General features: G+C 37.4%; 1 protein-coding gene across 1 annotated transcript in view; it reads left to right on the top strand.

Annotated features, from left to right (window-relative positions):
• Positions 1 to 22,029, top strand: part of KIAA1468 (KIAA1468 ortholog) — a 102,542-nt gene that overhangs the window by 8,922 nt on the left and 71,591 nt on the right. Inside the window, exons 2-7 of the mRNA XM_006892755.1 lie at positions 8,820 to 8,909; positions 18,062 to 18,133; positions 18,249 to 18,304; positions 18,405 to 18,518; positions 21,554 to 21,757; positions 21,861 to 21,952. Of these exons, the coding sequence (XP_006892817.1) occupies positions 8,820 to 8,909; positions 18,062 to 18,133; positions 18,249 to 18,304; positions 18,405 to 18,518; positions 21,554 to 21,757; positions 21,861 to 21,952 (628 nt within the window). The remainder of the gene's footprint in view (positions 1 to 8,819; positions 8,910 to 18,061; positions 18,134 to 18,248; positions 18,305 to 18,404; positions 18,519 to 21,553; positions 21,758 to 21,860; positions 21,953 to 22,029) is intronic.

Below are 22,029 nucleotides of genomic sequence, written 5' to 3' on the forward strand. Positions count from 1 at the left end.
TCACTGGAAGGTGGAAATCTAAGAAAATTAAAAGTCATTGAAACAACCTAGAAATCGAAGAAAATTAAAAGCTAAGAAAATTAAAAGTCATTGAAACAACCTAGAAATCGAAGAAAATTAAAAGTCATTGAAACCAGGAAAGATATGCATCAAGGTTGCATCTTTTCATCAATTGTTTATTACTTTTTTAAATTATTAGTTTATTTACAAAATTTGAATACATTGTTTTTTTGTTTTCCAGACCAGATTCTTCCTATTTCCCTTAACTCCTCCCTCCCACCCCCATTAAATTGTACAGCCCCGTGATTAATCTCCCACTCCCCGGCACATCCGCATCCCTCTGCTTCCACCCTCCACCTTGAGTCATCATACTCATTCTACAATAATGGTTTTAAAGTTGTCTGTAACTCTTGTGTACCTCTTTGTGAATTGTTATTTGTGGTAAGTGTATTTTTAACAAACCATTTGCCATTTCAGCATTTTTTATATGTACTGTTTAGTGACATTAATTATAATCATCACATATTCTACCATCACCATTATTATTCCATCATTCTTAAAGACTCAGAACTTCCTAAAGTAATGACCACCTTACCATCCCTGACAACCACTAATGTACTTTGGTTTGTATACATTTTCCTGTTTTAGCTATTTCATACAACTGGAATAATATTTTGTGACTGATTTATTATACTAAGCATAATGTTTTCAGGGTCTGTGTTGTATTATTTATCAGGATTTCTTGATGACTTTATAATATTCCATTGTGTTGGTGTACCATGTTTTAGTTATCCATTTTATCTATTAATGGATATTTAGGCTATTTCCACCTTATAGATGTTGGTGAATAGTGCCGCAGTGAAGTACAAGTATGCTGGTGTCGCTTCTTTGAGGTTTCTTGTGTATATATCTAGGAGTGGACCAGGATCTGTGCCAACCAGGTACAGTCAGTCACCTATATTAATAGATGACTGTGTTGAAGAGGAACCAAAACGTCTGTGTGAATGAAGTAACCTGACAAGGCCATATCGTATGAGCCTGTCCTCTCTTTCAGTCTTAAAGCCGTCTGCATTGCTTCACTAGCCTCTTTTCTAATCCTAGAGCATGGCAAAGTCTCCAGGAAGAGTTTCAGTCATGGGTGTAGCTGCCTTCTAGATTTTCCCACCTAGGATCTTAAAAAAATCTGCAGTAGTTAGAAATGTCATTTGATTTTGAAACCAGCTTGTCTTGTTGTAGGTGGGTAAGGTTGCTTAATGTGGTTGTAGTTAATGGGTGCTATTGAATCTAGTATGACTGACCTCAGTTCTTCACTTTAGCTGACATCTGGACTGTCAGCTTTGTAACTGGTTCTTGTGGCTTTAACGTTGTTGTTGTTGTTGTGTTGGTATGTGCTGTGGAGTCCATACACTACTCATAACATATACAACAGGTCTGAACCCTCCTCTGTCTTGAGCCAACCTCATTGTCTCTGACATTCATAATTTTGGTGTGTTGGGTTTTTTTTTTTTTGGTTTTTTTTTTTCATTTTTTAAAACTTTATCTTACTGTGATTTTGGCAAAAGTTTACAGAAAAGTTGTATTTTTTTTATTTATTGAATCATTTTAAACAATATACCCATCATTCCAGCTGAAATATTTTAATATTGTTTCCTTTGGTCCAAAGTAACTTTTCCAGGTTTTTCCTGTTTTAGTTGCAAGTTGTTCATATATGTATTTATATAAACAGGCAAAAGTATTTCTAAATTTATTTAGGAATTATTTTTCTTGTTTTTGCGGTTTGTGATAAAGATGAGTTTTAAAAATAGGATACTTCAGATATACTTAAAGTTCCCTAAATGGTTTTACTACTGTCTGCCTTTTCAACCATGTTGTCCATATGGAAAACTTGAATTCTCCTCGCATTTACCAAGTGTCCCTTAAACGTGCTTTGTATTTGCCTGACTTGGTGCTTTAATTCACATGTTTGCTTCTCTTGGACTACTTATCCTTTCTTTCCTGACTGTGTGAAACCTTATGGTCTAACTTATGTTCCTGGGGCTAATGTTCCCGAAAGTTCCCACTATGTTGTAACCGTGTTGTTAGTTCTGGTAGCATCAGTTCTGACTCAGCAGCCTCATGTGACAGAGTAGACGGCCCGAGGGCTGTCCTGAGCTGTGATCTTTACTGGAGCAGACAGTCTTGTGGGGAGCAGCTGGGGGAGAGGGAGTCCACCTTTCTGTTAGCAGCTGAGTGCCTAACCATTGTGCCACCAGGGCTTTGTTACAGCACATATTGCTCTTGAAACTTCTGAAACTACACTTCCTGGTAGTTTTCATGTGTGCCACTTAGGAAATTAATTGCAGTTAGGTTTGTGAAATGACTAATCCTAATGAATAGCCTCTGTACACCTATGGGAGGAGCAGCTGTTAGTTCCCACTCAGAACAACACGTAACACAGCATATAACAACAAACAGTGGTGTAGAACTCAGGGCTTGGTGTCAGCTTGAGCTTCTATTTCTGTTCCTCTTCCTAGGAACCTGGCTCTGGGTAAGTCCCTCGTTTTTTCTGTGAAATGCACACAATCATAATTCTTGCATAGTTAAATAAAGTTGTCTGCATCAGGTTTCTTGAATAAGTAGTCAAGCAGTGTTGATAATAACTACTGCTTTTGTTAATAGTAGTCCTCTTCCTTACCTGGCAGTCATTCATATGGGAAAATAATCTAGCTTTAGAGAAAACAGTTGGACAGATTTTAATTTAAGAGAGTAAAAGTTGCAGCAATCACCTAATTTTTTGTCTTTGAAGTATAACTAAGGATTTATGTAGCCAAGAGGAAACAGTGGACTACGAACTGGGAGACTTGAATTCTTATGCTAGCTTGCTCACAGATTAAGTTTTAAATCATTAACATTTTATCTGATTGTATTATGGTAATCTGTGTGCATGACTTGACTCCTATGACTTGTCTGCATTTTTCAAGCCAAGGACGAAGTCTGACTGAATTTTATCTTTATATGCCGTACCACCAATATTTACTAGCCAGAGTGGGGGTTAGTAAATATTCACAGAGTGAATATGTGCTTCAGTTTTATCATCTGCCGAAATAAGGGGTGTGAACTCTCTCTCATATTCCCTCTGCTTCTGTAATGTTTCAAACAGGAGTTCGTGAAAGTGGGCCCTAACATTGAAATGGAAGAAATGAAAATAAAGTATGACTTATTCCCCCAAACATTAAAAATAAAAAAAGACATCAGGTTCATTGGTCTGATGAAACCCCTCAACACTATGACTTTTGTTACCCTTTTAAACTGTAGCTCACACCCCACTTCCCAGCCACATTCCCACAGCCTTCCCCCCACCACCTTCCTTTCCAGGTCTCAACTGTTTAGCTAGATGGTAAACAGCTCTAGAAGTGACCAGTACACCTAGAAGGTACTCGCTGCTGTAGAATAACCAGCCAAGCACAGTGAAAAGCATAGAATTTGTTGCAGGATAAAGCCTTAAAGTCTGGAAGGAGTGGACAGAAGGATTAATGGAATTAGAATTACAGGGAAGAAATGGGATTATGTTGTAGGCATTGTTATGAAGGTATGAAAGCTGAATGGAAAACCAATTTCCTTTGTAAACTTTTACTTTTCAATCACAATTTTTTTAAAATACAGCTTGTTCACAGTTGACAGAAGTAAAAGCCAGCTCCTCACCCCTGTTAGGAAAAGAAAGCTAGCTAGATCCTGGATACCCAGGAATTGGCCTCTTTCCCTCTGACCTAGCATGTTTGTTCTTAAATGTTTCCAGTTCTTCCTTTCAGGAACTGAAAAGTTGAGAAGTAACCAAGGGAGCTGCCTTCTCTGGGCATCCATGTCAAAGCTGACCTTGAGTAGTGGGAGCTGAGAGTTGTTTCACTCTGGCCTTCATGAACTTGAGGCCTGCATGAAAGGGAGAGCTCTGAAGTACTGGTTTCAATGTTATGTTATATTATACCAACTTAATCTTACTCCTGTTAGCTTTTTCATGTGGGAAAAGCCTGGCAGAGTAACCTTTTTGGATATTGTTAAGACCCAGTGATTCAAGTCCACCAATGCTTCTACCAGAAAATAGGGCAGGTGATCTGCCCCATAAAGACAAAGCCTAGGAAGCCCTCTCTATAGGGTAGTTCTCCTGGGTCGCATGGGGTCACTTTGTGCCTGAATCAACTCGGCAGCACATAACAGCTAGGCAGTGATTGCTTAGTAAGTGCTTGAATCAGCCAGAGCGCTCATGGTCAAGTTCTGCTTGGGTAGGTGCAGTGCACAGGCCTGCTAACCAAAAGGTCAACAGTTGAAATCCCCCAAGCTGCTTCATGGAACAAAGATGAGCATTCTTCCCCTGTGAGGATTTGGAGCCTCAGAAAGCCAGTAGAGGCAAGCTCTGATGGCCTAGTGGCAAGAACCTGCACTGCAATCCCAGAGGTGCACAGTTTGAATCCACCAGATGCTCTGCTGGAAAAGGAGGGGCAATCTCCTCCTGTACCAGTCAGATCTGATTTGACGGTACACACACACAAAATAATTAAAAAAAAATAATTTAAAAAAAAAAGAAGAAAGCCAGTAGAGAACTCAGTGGTAATGGGTTTTCTTTAATAGTCAACTTTACTGATGCATTTCATTTTTAAAGTACTACATAATCCACTTCCTAAACCACATGCCTATGGAAACTCTATGAAATTAGAGAAATGACGATAGTTATAGAAAGGCATTCATTCATGGAGTCACTATGAATCATGCTTGACTTGACGGCAACAACAACATCATACTTTACACAAACACACAAAAGGATCTGAGACTAATTTTTTAACTTTAGCAGATGTTCATTCAGTCAGTAGCACTAAAAGGTAACATGTAAATATCACTTGCTATATGTAGAGCTCTGGTGGCCTAGTCCTGCAATCTCAAAAGCACATGATTTGAATCCTCCAAGGAAGATGGATGGACTGTCACTTCCCATGCAGTGGGATCAACTGTGGAAAACCCTGTGGAGGATCAACTATGAGTTGGTTCCAACACTATGGTATACAACAATAACGTGCAAATTATAAAATCAGTCTGCCTGCCTTATAGTCACACTGTGTATGGTAGATTTAATTTTGACCTGATAAAATTTATGAACAAGATTTACTGGTTTGCCAACTATGATGAAAGCCCTTGATCATTAATTTTTTTTAGTTATAAAGTGAATTGTTCCACAAATATCTGGGATGGTTTAAAAAAATGTTTTGTGGTTAAAGCACTTCATATCAGAATATGATAGCTTTTTTCTTTTTAAAAAAAAATTTTTTTCCTGGTTCTTCCTCTTTTATACTAGAGGATTTAGAACACAAAAACCATTTGTTTTTCCAAGAAAAATGATGATAAATCTAAAGCAGCATTGATGTTCTAGTACCTCTTAGTAGCATTAAAAGCCAGTGTACAATGAATGAAACACAATGTATATGAATAATTATATGCATATTAATAAAAATTCCCAAAAATCCAATATACATTTTTCTTTAAAAACCCATTTTAAAGTGCTCCAGTCAGAGTTAAAATTAACTTCATAAATATTTTTCCTTGATAAAATGCAATATATGAATTAAAGGGGTTTTTTTCTTTTGTGTACAAGTATAGTGCTTAAAAAGTTACCAGAACTTTTCCTCTCGCATAGTTTTGGCTTAAACGTTTGGAAGGCCAAAAAGGAAATGTACTTTTACAGCTACTATAATAATTACAAATTGAAAATTTAACTTTGGAAAAACTCAGATAAATAATACTGTAGGTGAAAAAAATGCATCATGACTAAACACACTCTCATCTGGGCATGTACATTAAATATTAGGGGAGGGAGAAAGGCTTAGTAAAATATCACTAAGTAGATACTAACAAAAAATATGTCTCAAAGTAACAGCTGGTGTTACATGCAACATTCTGTTAAAGTCAGGAGTAAAAGAATGAAGTCTGTTGTAACAACAAAATATTAGTTAAGTATTCATCCTACTTGGCCCAAATAGTTAAGTACTTGACTGCTAGTCAAAAAGTTGGTGGTTCAAACCTTTCCCCAGAGTGCATTGGAAGACAAGCTTGATTTTGAAAGTAGTACAAGTTGCCTTCACTTTCTCCAAGCAAGATTTGTGTCATCTGCATAAAGCTGGTTGTTGAGGAATCATCTTCCAATGCTGATGCCACATTCTTCATATAGTCCAGTTTCTTGAATGATTTGCTCAGCGTATAGATTGAATAGGTACGCTCAAAGAATACAACCCTGATGCACACTTCTTGATTTTAAGTCATGCAGTGTTCTCTTGTTCAGATAGCTACTTCTTGGTCTTTGTAGAGGTTTCTCATTAGCACCATTAAATATTCTTCTGGGATTCCCATTCTTCCTCTATGTTATCCTCAAAGACAGGGGAAGCAATGTAACATTTCTGTAGGTACTGGTAATTATTTGTGTTTTGCTTCAGTAGCCTTTCTCTTGGTTCATTTTTACCTAGGGTTAGAGTTGTGAGTCATATGGTAAATCTGTTTAACTTTCTAAGGAACTGCCCTTCTGTTTTCTATATTGATTGAGCTATTTTGCATTCCCATTAGCCACGTATGAGAATTAGTTTTTCTATTTCCAACACTTACTATTTTCTGTCTCTCTTACTTTATTTTTATATATCTTTTATTAGGTGCCCTAAGGTCACAAACCCATGTAACAGAGCAGAACTGCCCCATAGAATTTTCTAAGCTGCAATCTCGATGGAAACAGATTGTCAGGTCTTGTACTTGCAGAGTCCTCTGTGCGTGTCGACCTCTCACATTTCAGATAATTGTCCAGCCCTTAGTCACTTTGCCCATGGGGCTTTTTAGGACATTTTATTGGATGTAAAACAGTCATCTCTCCGTGGCATTGTTTTTCATATTCTTTGTGATTTGAACTTCTTGTTAAATTCGTTTATAAATATTTTTAATTCACTTAGATACTAATTTGTTTATGAACTTAAAACTAGGTCATATATTCTCGATTCTTTTCTATTAAATAATTTCTGATTGTAATGGAGACAGTATTATTACAGAGACTTGATTTTGCTTTATTCCTTTTGCAGAGTGTTGGTTTTGGTTTCTTTTTTCCTTTAATTATCTTGTTTAGACAGAACTATAAACTCTCTTAGGTGGTAATTGACATTTCAGTTCAGTTTTTTGCCTTAATCAGGATTGCTTGTCCTGCATGTATGGTCAGGTAACACCTATGTTATTTTTATTTTATTTTTTTTTCACCTATGTTATTTTATCTGGAGAACGACCACTTGGCCAACTGACTGGAAGAGATCAATATTTGTTCCTATCCCAAAGAAAGGCAACCCAACCAAATGTGGAAACTACAGAACAATTTCACTGATTTCACCTGCAAGCAAGATTTTACTGAAGATTATCCAAAAATGACTGGAACAGCACATCAACAGAGAACTACCAGAAGTCCAGGCTGGTTTCAGAAGGGGCCGTGGTACTAGAGATATTGTAGCTGATGTTAGATGGATCTTGGCTGAAAGCAGGGAATACCAGAGGAATGTCTATCTGTGTTTCATTGACTACGCAAAGGCATTTGACTGTGTAGATCATAACAAACTGTGGCTGACTCTGAGAAGAATGGGAATCCCAGAACACTTGATCGTTCTAATGCGAAACTTATACTTGGACCAGGAGGCAGTCGTCACAACAGAGCAAGGGAACACTGCATGGTTCAAAATTGGGAAGGGCGTACGCCAGGGATGCATCCTATTTCCATACCTTTTCAACCTATATGCAGAACAGATTATCCGGGAGGCTGGGCTCTATGAGGAGAAATGTGGGGTCAAGATTGGTGGACGATTTATCAACAATCTGCGTTATGCAGATGACACAACCCTGCTTGCTGAAACTGAGAAGGGCCTGAAGCGCTTGCTGCAGAGGGTCAAGGACTGCAGCCTTCAGTATGGATTGAGGCTCAATGTCAAGAAGACAAAGATTCTCACCACTGGACCAATTGGCAGCATCAGGATGGATGGTGAAGAGATTGAGATTGTTCAGAGCTTTAGTTTGCTTGACTCCATAGTCAACAGTCTTGGCACCAGCAGCCAGGAAATTAAAAGGCGCATTGCCATGGGAAAGTCTGCTGTTAGGGACCTCTCCAAAGTGCTGAAGAGCAATGATGTCTCTCTGGAGACTAAGGTGCGTCTGATACAGGCTATGGTCTTCGCAATCACTTGTTATGCATCAGAGAGTTAGACAGTGACCAAGGAGGATAGAAGGAGAATTGATGCCTTTGAGCTGTGGTGCTGGAGAAGAGTATTGAGAATACCATGGACTGCTAGGAAAACAAACAGATTTGTCCTGGAAAGGGTTAAACCGGGTGGCTCCTTGGAGGCAAGGATTCTGAGGCTCCGTCTAACTTACTTTGGACATGTTGTGAACAGAGACCAGTCCTTAGAGAGGGACATCATGCTTGGGAGGGTGGAGGGACAGCGCAGGAGAGGAAGGCCCTCTATGAGGTGGATTGATTCAGCGACTGGGATAATTGGGATGGGAGTGTCAGAGACAGTGCGATTGGCACAGGACAGAGCAGAGTTTAGGGCTGTTGTACATAGGGTCGCTATGAGTCGCAGGCGACTCGACGGCACATAACAACAACAACAACATGTTATTTTAAAGTAACTTAATTACTAGGAACATTTTACCTTAGTGTTTTAATAGAATTCCTAGACCTTAGGGTCATCATTTTAGTAGCTGGGAATTATTGGTAACTGAATTCCAGTTGTCAAATAAAAACTTCATTTCATTCATTGATTTCCCCTCCCTCTTTATTATAGATCGAGCTGGAAGCATCAGTACCCTTGACTCCTTAGACTTTGCAAGATATTCAGATGATGGTAACAGAGAAACTGATGAGAAAGTGGCAGGTGAGTAAGATTGTAAAGACAAACAGTTTCTTTGGCATTCAAGAAATAATAGAATGGGTAGAATTTTGACTTCTATGATTTGGTGTATGGATATAGTATATAGTTATTGTACAAAGTTATTTTCCTATTTGGCTGAAGGAACATTCCCACCCTCCAGCTCCTTCTTTAGTGGCTCTGTAGATTTCTGGTTATGTGCACATACAGTTTACTGCATTCTGCTTGCAGCCAACATTATACAGTTGCCAGTTTTAGGTTCGCCATTGTATAGCTCAAAGTTAATTGGACCTGACCTTCATTCTTTTGATTCTTCAAGGAGAGGATTCTAGCATTCTATACCAGTACAACTCTATTGGCACTAGTTAAAAAGTGATTGAAACACTTCCATGTTGTTTGGTGTATAAAGCCAATGCCTTGAGTTCCTGGTCTATGCCTCCACTGTTAAACCCTTTCTGCAGGAAAGCCTCCTCTTGGCATTTCTGTGAGCCAGAAGACAAAGAACTCATATTTGGTTCATAGAGTTTCTGGAGGCATGTTAAATGTTGATAGTTGTAGAGGGGCTTCAGGCCTTCTGTTCATTGGGTTGCTATGAGTCATGCTCGACTTGAAGGCAATCAACAACAACAAGAAGAACATAGATGGTACAACAGAGAGCTCCTGAACCCTGCCTATTCCAACAGGAAGGCTAACATTCTTCCTAATTGTTTCTCATTGTAGTCTCTTTCCTCCTCTCTACTCCATGTCCTGATCATTGACACTGGGTCTTGACACCTTGAGAGGACCTGTTTGTATTCAGTGTACTATCTGCACCAGGCAAGCCTTGTTGGATTCTGCTGAGTATCCACCCTAGGATTCTCCGGTGTAGTAGCCCCAGCTCTCTAAGTGCCTGTCGTTTTGTACCTTTTGGTCTCTCTAGGCTGTGGTACCTACCACCGACATTGTTAAATGGCTCATAGGAACTGTAGCTTACCTAGGACTCTGATTCTGGAAGAGATCACATTTTGGACTCTTATCTATTCAGAATAGTGGGTACTCTTGGAACAGTAGAGATGTCATGTGGGATATATGGATACAGTGGGTGTAGGGACTTCCCTTCTTACCTAATTCTGTTGAATTTGTCTTCCTTTTTTTAAGGTAGCATGTTAAAATCCACCACATGTTTACTTGTCATGTTGTTGTGGAGTACTATCGGGTTGTAACACACCCATTGCTAAACCACCAGTGGGTTTTCAGAGGAAGTTAATCACGTGGGAGGAGACTGCCCATCCTTCTTGTCATACTCATGAAAAAAACCCCAAACCAGTAGCACTGCCTTTGAGTCTGTTCTGACATGTATTACCTGCAGGGAAGATCAGAACATCCCCTTAGTGTTTCCAAGGCACTAAGTCTTTATGGAATTTAACTTGCTCATCTTTTTCCTGCAGATTGACAGGTGGGTTCTGACCACTGTTTCTCCTGCAGAGTGACTGGTGGGTTCTGACCACTGACATTTTGGTTAATAGCCCAACATTTAGAATGCTATGCCATCAGAGCTCCTTCATTTTGAAGAAAAATAAGTGCTAATTTTTAAGCAACATTTGTTCCTTTTTAAGCACTATCTTAAATGTGTATGAATTCATAAAGAGTTCTAGAATTCTCCTCTTTCCTTTTGTGCTGATGAGGAAGATGAAGCATTTGTGGGGATTATGTGAGACTTCAGTAGCACAGTGGGTTCACGTCACCATCAGATTGCACAGATACACTACTTCTTAGCATAAAGAATTAGGTTGACCTAAATATTTATGACATTCTAATATATGGTTTTATTCCTTGATTGATAATAGAGGCAGGCTATTTTAATATCTCAAATAACTTTATGTTAGAAAGAAAATTATTTGATTGTTTTTAGTTTAACTAGCACCAAGGAATGTACTCCACAGTATAAACAAGAATCATCAATTCTTTGGAGAAGTAAACTAGAATAATGTGTTTCCTTGTGTCAAGTTCTATTAACTAAAAACATTGACAGTTGTATGAAAACTGTTAACAGCAATAGTATAAAAATTCGCAAATCAGTTGGGATTATTTTAATAACAATAAGTTGTCATAATTATTTCACTTGATAAATAGTAATATATATTTGAGATTAGATAGTAAATCTGCAGTTTAACTAGCAGAATAACCATACATATCTTTATTTGTTAATTTATAATATAAGTTGTTACGTATTTGGAAGTTACTCCTACCTAGAAATTAGTCACATTATGTTCTTTCTTTTACTAACATTTAGAATTTACCTTTTACACTTACTGAAATTCAAGAGTTTCATTAGTGTTCTTGTTACTTAGCTATGTTAGTACTTCTGATTCTTGTTGTTAGAGGCCTAATAAATAAAACTCTGATCCAATGAACAACAAATCTGAGCCTTAACTTACACTGTGCCATCCTCATGATCTCTTGATAAAAAGCAAAGTGTTTAGTTAAAATTTATAATAATTAGTTGTTCAGTCTCTTAATTATTCATGGCAAGTTAGGTAGAAAGGGAGAAGATAGAACTTTCTGTCTGTATGTCATTATTTATATAACATTTTCTTTCCCTTCCAGTATTTTATTAGAACTAGAAAATGAAAGTTTGACCGATTCAAACTTTTTTGATACAGAGTCAGTTAATGAGCTCATTAAGAAAAGTAGAGCAGAAAGAGAAGAATGAAGAAAAGTGGAGGACCTAAAGAAAGCACCAGCTTACCTAAGAGTAAAAGAAGCTACATATGTGGTGATTTAGGCCTTACATTTTGAAACTGAAGTATATACCGTGAAGCTCTGAGTGGCACAGCTGTCTGCACTTAGCTGCTCCCTGAAAGGTTGGTGGTTGGAACCCACCAGGGACACCACTGAAGAGCCAGGCCTGGAAATCTGCTTCCATAAAGACAACCAGCCTAACCTTCTAGCCAAGGGTGTCTGTCCAGACATACAGACAAATGCCAGATAGTGAATAGCAAATATTGAAATGAAGACTGTACTGTGTTTGTAGTAATAAAATAATTTTTAGTTATCAGAGTGTCCTTGGGTGGCTCTGGTGACATTTTCCATCAGAAGTTAAACTGTTCACCCAAAGGCTGCACGTCTCTGGCAGCGACTCCACAGGAGAAAGGTGTAAATCCCCTGTAGGATTTACAGCCTCAGAGACCTTCTGAGAGTCAGCGATGAGTCGGCTGCAACTTGATGACAGCAAGTGATGAGCGTATGCTCACAGAAGAACCCCTGTCATCATTCATACTCACTGGAAGTAGAAGAGCCTACTTTTTACCCCAAGATAATAGCTTTCAAATTGTCAGTGCTCTTGTACCATATCCTTTTTTAAAAAACAAATGAGTTCATATGGTATAGATGAAGCTATAAAAGAGTTTCAAAAAAACACTTAAAATTTTCATTTCCAAAAATGCTTTTGACTCTGTTAGGAACTTTAAAACATATCAGAATACATTGAAAGCTTATAAAAAATAATGCACAAAAAAATTAATTGTCATCTGTTGTTAAAACCCCCAAGCCAAACACCCTACAGTCAAACTGATGCCCACTGACTGTGGCCTTCCAGTGAGTCTCGGAGGTTGGAAATCTCTGTGGAGTAGACCGCCCATCAGCTTCTATGGGAGCTGCTGGTGAATTCAATGCTCCAGAGACAGGACCTTTTAGATAGCAGGGCCGTATATTGCAGACCACAGCACTAGAGTACCTTCTGTCTCATTACATTACGTGTGCACCTCCCTAAGAGTGAAGAAGCATCTAAAAGCGTTAATTTTTTTTCCTTCTTAATAGCAGAGTGGTTACGGATGGTCAAGGGTTCATTGATTGCCCCATCAGAGAAATACCGGTTCTTTTTCAATGTTTCAGCAGCCTGTGCTCTTTAGGAGACACATTTGTTTTCAGGGTCACTTTTACCATCTTCCTCTGTGTTTATAGATCTGGATTTTTTTTTAATTTTTTTAGTTTTCTCTTCAAAGAGGGATTGCTCTCTGAAGAAACTCATGTTTTTGAGCCTCTGCTTTGTGCCCCAGGACTATGCTAGCTATTTTATATATAATAATTACTTATATTAACCGTCCTGCAAAATAGGTCATGCTTATTTTATAGATGTCTTACCTAGCTTGAGAAGTTTGCCCCCTAGCTTCCATGTAGTAAACTGCAGGACCAGAGGCTCAGTGGTTTTCACTGTAGCGCCCATGGTGTATCTTCTGCACAGTCAGGCTGCTTCTCTGCCCCATCTGTACCCTCAGTGCATGTGGAGAGCAGGATAGTGTCTTCTTCATTCCGAGACTTTTTACATAGCCACTGTCCTTCAAAAGAAGTAACGTTTTAAAAGCTTTTCATTTTATGTTCTTTCCCACATCTGTATTTATTTTTCATATAATATGTAAGATATTATGTAAAATTATTTAGCAGTAGCAGACATCCAATTAACATAAACTTGACACAGCTGGGTTTTGACAGTCAAGGATTTTCTATACTATTACACAAAGCTAGTATTACTGAATGGAAGTACAAGATACCACTGACATTTTTGCGTTTTCTGATTGGTCACCAGGGTATCTGTAGTCTGATTTTGGGACTGTCCTGTAATCCATGTGGACATTTTCAGCATCTGCCATGTTTAGATACCCTGTAAGACACTAGTTACACAGAAATAAAATAGATAATACTCTCAAGAAATATATGTTGCAACATGTAACTATCTGTAATATATAAACATATACAAGCTACAAGTGCTTCTTGAACCAGAATAAAAAGCTCATTTTATTAGTTTAGTAGGAAAGTATCAGAAAGGAAGTCATATTTGAACTGAGCCTATTCAGAGGAGGAGTTGGAGGAGACCCCAGGGGCAAAAGACAGCGCTGTGAAAGCTCTTGGCATGTTTGGAGCAGACCAGACAGTCTGCTTCTGCAGAAGGTGTACTGTGGACACCCTGTGGAGCAGTTCCGCTTTGTCCTGCAGAGCCACTGAGAGAGAGAGTCAACTGCAGCAGTGGGCATTAGGTTAGATGCTCCAGTGAGACAAAGAAGGAACATGGCATTTGGAAAATGGGTTTCTCTGTTAATGTGCAATTAAAGTTGACTGAGGTGGAGGACAGGGAGAACATCATGGTTCTATTTAAGTTAAAAAGTGATTGAAGTTTTGTTTGTTTTGTGTCTACTTTAGGTTAAAATTCTCTAAAATAGATTTCATGATAATAGTTTCATTGGGAGAAAAGGAAAAACAATAAAAGAGGAGAGAATCTTCTGATCAGAGGTTTGGGAAATTGTAGTTTTATGCAGGAGTTTTGGCTTTTTATTGGTGACAGACTATTGAAGTAATTCATAAGAGAACTATAGATCTGAGGCATGACAGAGGTAGTTGAGATAAGTGATATTTCAGCAGTTAATTAAGGGTTGTAATCAATACAGCTTGGACATTAAGTTGATGGTAAAGGCAAGGATGAATGCTGAATAATCACGTTTCCTGTTTTGGAGGCCCGAGTGGATAGTTGTGCCACTTATGGAAAAGAGACTGTAAGACTAGGCCAGGGTTGGGCTGGGATAGGGAGCAGGTTTAAGAGAACAGCAGTGGTCAGATTCATAGTTTACAAGCATTTAATGCTCATGTCAAGGATATTAAAGTGTATCTATTTCTTGAGAAGTGAATATAAAAATGTCTGCATCTTCAAGGTATTTGTGGTAATTAGCATCCCAGGGTTATCATCCCAGTGGGATGTGTAATGTAAGGACAGAGCAGCCAAGCATGACTCCCTGGGAAACACCAACTCTGAGGTGAGGGATGGAAGAGTAAGTGGGAGATGAATGGTAATGCAAGAAGATGTGGGAAAGCAGTTTCCTGCTAAATTGAGCTAAGAGAAAGTCCTAAGAATGCAATTATACTTATCAGTACTACATGTCTTAAGTCTGTTATATGCAGATAGAGTTCTCCAAATTCAGTCGTTGGGTTTTTGTGTTTGGGTATGGATTTTTCATTTCAAGTCGTATTCTTAAGAGAATGGAAAAGAAAGTGTTTCCTCTACAGAAGTTCCAGAAATTTCTCTACATTCCTGGAGTATTAAAACTACTGCCAGTGTTGAGTCTGCCTTACAGCAGCCCCCCCTCCAGCTTCTGATACTCTTAGTCTTCACAGGAGAAGAATGCCCACCTATCACCTGTGGAGCAGCTAGTGGGTTTGAACAAGATACTAAAATAAGTTATTAAGGATGAATAAATGGTATTTTGTTATCAAGTCATGATCTCTTATAAATCTAATTCTGATTTGAAAGAAGATTTGCATGACTAGTTGGATGGCCCCAATCCTTGACTCTGATCTATTGATTAGAGATCTTTAGTAATGAATGGAAATGGAGAAAGACTTGACTTGCACGAGTATGGAAAATGTCTTCCAAAATCTCTTGAATTTCATTCCACAATGAAGTAGAACTATAAAATACTCAAGATCATGTTAAGGATAAATTGAGTTAGGGTGGTGAAAAATTACCTATTTCTGGTTTTAATTTTAACATAATTCTTTTTTAATTAAACATTTATTTAATACATTTATTTGCTGTCTCCGCAGTAGTTGTGCCATTTCCCAGTGTAGTCTTTTTTGCCAGGATTGTCTGGCCCGTATTGGCAAATGCGATCTTGAATTGCTCATACTTCCCTAATCATGACTGATTCTCGGAGAGAGATGAGCAGTCTCTGCCTGTAAAGATTTAGGTTACAGCGCTGCTGAAGGGCAGTGGAGTTAGGATCCTAGATCTCTAACAGCGGATATGGTTCACGATCACCTCAGTGGTTGCTTCCTTAATTCCAGAAGAATTATATCCACCTGGTTTGGGAATGGAGTGTGAGGATTTTGGTCATTATAGCAGAGTTTTGGTTGGTTTATTTTTCAAAAACATACAGCTCCTCACATACTTTGGGGAAAGATTTATATATGAAAAATACATGAAGAATCTTCATATGTTGATCCTTTCACAGAATAACTAATTTCAGCTTTAGTCATATGTTTTAAAAAAGATGTGTTTTAAATGCAAACATGTGTAAGCACACAGAACCATTGTTCAAAACCTTTCCTTTGAAGCTAACATGTAAATGCAATTTGATTATGCTTACAATGCCTTTACAGAAATTTACTTTAAAAAGATATGCCTATGTCTTTTAAAATCTGTATCATATATTAAGAAACATGCAGCAGAGTGAATTCATTTTGATCAGTACTGTCTTTTAAGATCATTGGTAATTTAATGGCATTTGGTGATTTATGTCTAGATTTGCATAGGAATAAAACTTCTTGCCGTCTGACATGGGTTTTTCTGGCTTTCTGTGCCTTAATCATTCAGTGTTTGCTCTTGGTCATCTAAACTTTTGCCAGTTGAATTTGAGTTTTCCCCAGTATGTGTTTTAACCAGTTTGATTTTTTCCCCTCCTTCTCTTTCTTTCTTTTTTCCATATTTCTGTCATCTGGTGCAGGGCACTTCTGATCTGCAATTGTTCTGTAAAATAACTTAGTAAACTGTAAATTGTATTAAAAGTTATTCGTTTACTCATTTTACTTACGTTTACTTATGCTGCAATTCAGTATAAAGTATAAAGAAATTGCCTAGAATTTTGAATTATTTTTTTAAAATAGGGCAAGTGGCTGTGTCAGCCTATCTTTACTTTATATCTCTTTAAACAAAAGCTAGTTTCCCCTGAGTCTGAATTTTAACTTCGTTGCACAGCAATGTTTGCAGATCAGCACTGCTGACTACCAAAAAAAGAGATGGTAACATACAGCGTCATCTGATGTTTAGTTGTGCTTCTGTGGTGCTGCACTTAAGTTCTGTGCATCAAGATAAGTGGCCTTCATGTTACTAGATATGATTCGGTTACATCTTTGTATTAAAGAAAAATTGCAAACTGAGTGAATTTTAATTTTTCCATATATTTTATAGCTTCATTGTCTCTGATAATATCTCATTTAACACCTTTATTTTTTATCCATTTGTCCTTCAGAGAATATTTCCATCTTTAAGATGAAACATTAAATTTTCTATTTTTTATACCAAGCTCGATAGCTACAAATACTGACAGAGACCCAGTTGTACTTAAGATCACTTCACTTTCTCAGAGCATTATTTCACTGAGATGGCTCCCAATCCCTGTTTCTAAGTTTTCTTTTTCACCACAGTTGAAAAGCATGCATGTTTTAAGGATAATTTCCCAAGTAACATGCATATCATTAAACTGTGTGTATAACTAGACATTTTAAAGAGCTTATTAATGCTTCCTCAGTATTTATTATATTTATCTTATACTCAGGCTACTTGGTAAAGAAGAAAAGTTTTTATTTTATCAGTACCTCTTAAAATGGAAAAATCTATTTCAAGAGTTGTTAATAGAAATTTTAAAATGCTACTTAATCTTGGATAACTGCAGTTTTAGGAAATATGAACAGTCATTTGATCCAGAATTATCTTAATTAAAAGAGAAACTTTTATTTTACCTTTAAAGTGAAACCTAGTATAAAAGCCCTATTTTTAAAAAAAAATGTATGTAATGTATATTATATACTCGTTTTCAGAAAAATATATCGACATTCCATCACATCTTAAGTATTTAAACCATATCTTAGTGAAACATCTTAGTGAAGGAATGTATTTACTATTGTTTCTATGCATTGATTAATGACATTTAGATAAAGAATTCTGAAAGTACTTTTTAAATAAAAATATGTCTAAAATATTTTTAAAGTATGTTACTTGAGCTCCATCTGTTTTTATCTTCTCCCCCAAAATATTTTGTTACTTGAATACATCTTGTTGTATTTTCTTATGTAGACTGAGTAAAGTAGAACTACCCAGATGACTAGTATTTTTATTTACCTGGAGCAAAGAATGCCACAGTTTGCTTTTAAGTAGTGCTTTTCCCTGTCAGACAGCAGGACCACCTGATCAGTAGTCCCCTAAATTATTCTAAAACTATGGAAAATATTCACCAGTTTGCTTGCAAATCAACTCTGCTGCATGCGTTCACAAGTTTCATAAAGATTGCATGCTTTCTGTTTTCAATACAAATTGTATTTTTTTTCCATACCCATCCTTGCTTTTTATTTTTTTATTTTTGTTTCCCTTTTCTTGGTTGGATGCCTGTGTGTGTTTATTCCAAATCCCTGTCCAGTCCTGGAGTTTGAACTACGGAAAGCCAAGGAGACCATTCAGGCCCTCCGAGCAAACCTAACAAAGGCTGCAGGTGGTGTACATAAAACTTTTTTTGAGACTTTTTCTACTTTAATAATGTAGACTTAGCTGAGATGTTTTTAAAGGTAAAATAGTAAAATGTTATTTACAATTTATTCCTCCCCCAGAGAATGAAGTTCCTTTACAGGAACGAAAAAATTACAAATCGAGTCCTGAAATTCAGGTGAGTAAATGGCAGATCTCCAGGTATCTTCCTGATAAAATAGGAGCACAGACACTGAAGCGGGAACTTAACAGATTGCATCTTTCATTTTTGCCTCCAGGAGCCAATCAAACCTCTTGAAAAGAGAGCTCTAAACTTCTTAGTTAACGAATTTTTATTGAAGAATAATTACAAGCTTACATCCATAACCTTTTCAGATGAAAACGATGATCAGGTAAAGTTTCCTTGCTTTTTCTTTTCATTTTTTGCCTTAGTTTACTCATTTCCTGTTCCCCATTTTCTTTGACGTTACACATATAAATAGTAATACTCAACTAGTTTAGTTAATCGCATTCCCTTGCCCACTTATCTTCAATCTGCCATTTCCCATTCCAGAAGAGTATTACTTTCATTTCTCTTAACTAATAGATTTAGTGTGTATCTCCCTTAAGTTGTTACTGTTGTATATTGTCAAGTTGGAACCAACCCATAGCTGACCAGTGGGTTTTCAGAGGCAGTAAGTCAGTCACACGAGAGGAGACTGCCTGTCTTTCTCCCACAGAGCACCTAAGGCATTCAAACGGCATACCTTTGAATTGGCAGCATAATTCCTTTCCACTAAGCCACCAGAGCTCCCCTAACTTTAAGTAGAATACCTGTATTCCTGATTTTTAACGTTCTACATTGTCTTTTGACTTATACTAACCAGATTGAAGACTTGATCCTGTTGTCTTGTGCCTTCCTTCATGCTTAAACAATGTGAATAAGTATTGAATCTTATTAGGTTGTAAGTTAATTTTCCTCGGAGCTGAAACATTCCATTGTAACCTTGATTCTGGTAGAATTCTACATAGATACCTAATGCCATTATAATTCCTGGCTTTTTTCTTTGTTTCACTTATTTTTTGATCTTTGTTGCCAGTTACTGTGAAATGCCACAATAATGTATGTTACAGTTCTTATTTTCATTGGAGTTGGTTTGGTTTTGTTTTTAAATCTAGAAGCTGACATTTTTCAATTCTAGCTTCTGTTCATCCTTTAATAAGCAGGGTATTTCAGTCATTCAAATTATTTGAAATATTTCTGTGATGGTTTTCTTTATGTTTGCTCTTTGTTCGGTCTAGAACTCTTATTATTTCAGTTTAAACCTGAGGGTTTTTTTCTCCAGCTTCCCACCACAACCATATTTTAAGCAGTTCTTCAGCTTTCTCTTCTAAGCCTTTTGTCACATACTCATTTATTGGTTTCTGTGTTTCACATTTGACATTTCTCCATATAGCTGAAATCCTTTGGTATCTACTCATGACTAATGTAACATTCACCGGTGTTGATCTGAGTGGGCCGTTTTTCCATAGACTCTTGCTTGTCAGTGTCTTTATGTCTGTTTCTCTTTGGAAGCTCATCTACTCTTAATGAAGGGATCCTCCAAACTGTCTGGACCGCATGATGAAGGATAATAGCCCAGTACAGGAAGAGAACGTGAAGAGACAATGAAGGGCAACTCTGGGAACAGAATGTCTATGAACTGTCATGCGATGTTTTCTTTTTCTCTATGATTGGCCTCCTTATCAATTTATCCTTCTGTCTTCTAGTCTAGTATTATATTGACTTACAGATTTATTCTTTCCCTGTAGCTTTCTACAGACAGATTTTTTCCACGTAGCTTCTCAGTAAATATTTAATCCACTTAATTTGTCTTTATTTACCAGTGATGTGATTGTCTGTATAGAAAATGTTATGGACTCTCTAAAAAAGCTGCTAAAACGAGTTTAACAAAGTTTTGGGATACAAGATCAGTAAGTAAGAACAAACTTTATGTGCTAGCAGCAATCACTGTAGAACTGGAACTGACTTATTGCTGACCCTCCAGCGGGTTTTCAGATGCAGTTAAACGCATGGGAGTAGATTACCCATCTTCCTCCTGCACAGAATTAATTCTGTAATTAATAACAAATAATTAGAAATTATAACTATAAGTAGAACTTATCTCTTAATTAAGGACCTGCATCCTTTACCCATCTTTTAATCTGCTCTTTACTCTTAAGCTCTGCTCTCCACAACCACACTTGGAGTTGGTTTTCGCTCTCACTGCCTTATCTGCCACAGAATTGCATCAGAGTTAATCTGTCTTATAAAAAATTTGAATAAAAGTTGACAAATCATACTGTTCTTCATTCAGTCGTTGATATGTTTTCTTTCATAATATTAATTATAATTAATGAATGTGCTTAATTACAATGTGTGATATAATCCCTTAATATGTATTGCTTTTCCTTTCACCTAATATTTCTATTTATTAATTTTTACTCCCCTCTTTTTTCCTTCCCTCCCCTCCTCTCCCCTCCCCAGCAACCATATCAAATCATTCTTATTGGCTTACCTTTCTGCTTACCTCTCCAGCATGATCTTTCCCTTCTTAGAGTCATTCCAGTCTTTCACACCTAAGACTCTTCAGAACGTGGGGTCTTTTTTCTAATAGTTCATTGCCATATGCATAGAAAGAACTCTAAGAGAGCCCACTGTCATCACTTTCAGAAACCTTTCCTTAACTCTGCTCCAAGAGAGAAATTGACTCCTATCTCTGAGTTTATGGAGCACAGTGGGTTAAATGCTTGGCTGCTAACTGAAAGAAAAATTGGTGCTTTGAACTCCCCACCACACCACAGGAAGAAAGACTCTGTAACTCTAGATTTTACAGCCTAACGCACTATAGGGCAGGTCTCATCTCTCCTGTACAGTAACTCTGAGTGTGAATCGACTTGGTGATACACAGCAGCAGAAATGTCTTGATACTTTAGTTCTCACCTATCATGTTATGTCCTCTCTTAATTATGGGAGCCTGGGAATGGTGACAGTATTTTTCTCTAGTGCTTAGGGTTTACGTTTCTAAGAGATTGAAAAACAAAAAACTGTTCAACATCTGGACAGAAAACACAAAATTATGATTATGGCAGATTCTTAATATGTTAGCAAAAAGAACTCTGGCAACAAAATTTGTAAAGAGTTGCACTAATTCGTGGGCTGCTCCTCTCCCAAGATTCACATGCACCTACAGCTTTCCAGGTGAAAGACAGAAAATCTCTCCCATGTGGTTTGTAGCTCAGATACCACGTGGAGGGTCAGTTATGGGTTGGTTCTGACCCGATGACAGTGAGTTTGAGTTTTTGAGAGCGAAAGGAATGAAATAAATTTAAAAAATCACCACATAGGTGTTGTAATTTTTATAGAAGTCATTTTTATTCCTATAAGTTTTACTCATTTTCCTTTTAGGATTTTGAATTATGGGATGATGTAGGCTTAAATATCCCCAAACCTCCAGACTTACTCCAGCTCTACCGAGATTTTGGAAACCACCCGGTGGTTGGGAAAGATGTTGTGGACGTGGCCAGCGGAGTGGAAGAAGAGGAGCTGGAGGCTCTGACGCCAGTTTTAGGCGGCCTCCCTCCAACCTTTGAAACCCCTCAGCCCATGGAGGTGAGAGATCATCTAACTGGGCAGCTCCACAGACGGAGTTTAAACTGTGTAAAAGCATACTATGAGATGTTCAGTTTCTGTTTTTCTCCCTTTTTTATTTTAGAATTCCTTGCTAGTACAGAAATTAGAAGATAAAATTAGTTTATTAAATAGTGAGAAATGGTCCTTGATGGAGCAGATCAGAAGACTTGAAAGGTAAGTGTTTAAGTTATTTCTGAGAAACCTCTTAAAGTTTTTAATGAATTGATAGATGATTTAAATAAAGGAAATCA

The sequence above is a fragment of the Elephantulus edwardii genome, unplaced genomic scaffold, assembly GCF_000299155.1.
Source record: "Elephantulus edwardii isolate Elephantulus edwardi_28Jun2011 unplaced genomic scaffold, EleEdw1.0 scaffold00118, whole genome shotgun sequence".
In the NCBI taxonomy this organism is placed as follows: domain Eukaryota; kingdom Metazoa; phylum Chordata; class Mammalia; order Macroscelidea; family Macroscelididae; genus Elephantulus; species Elephantulus edwardii.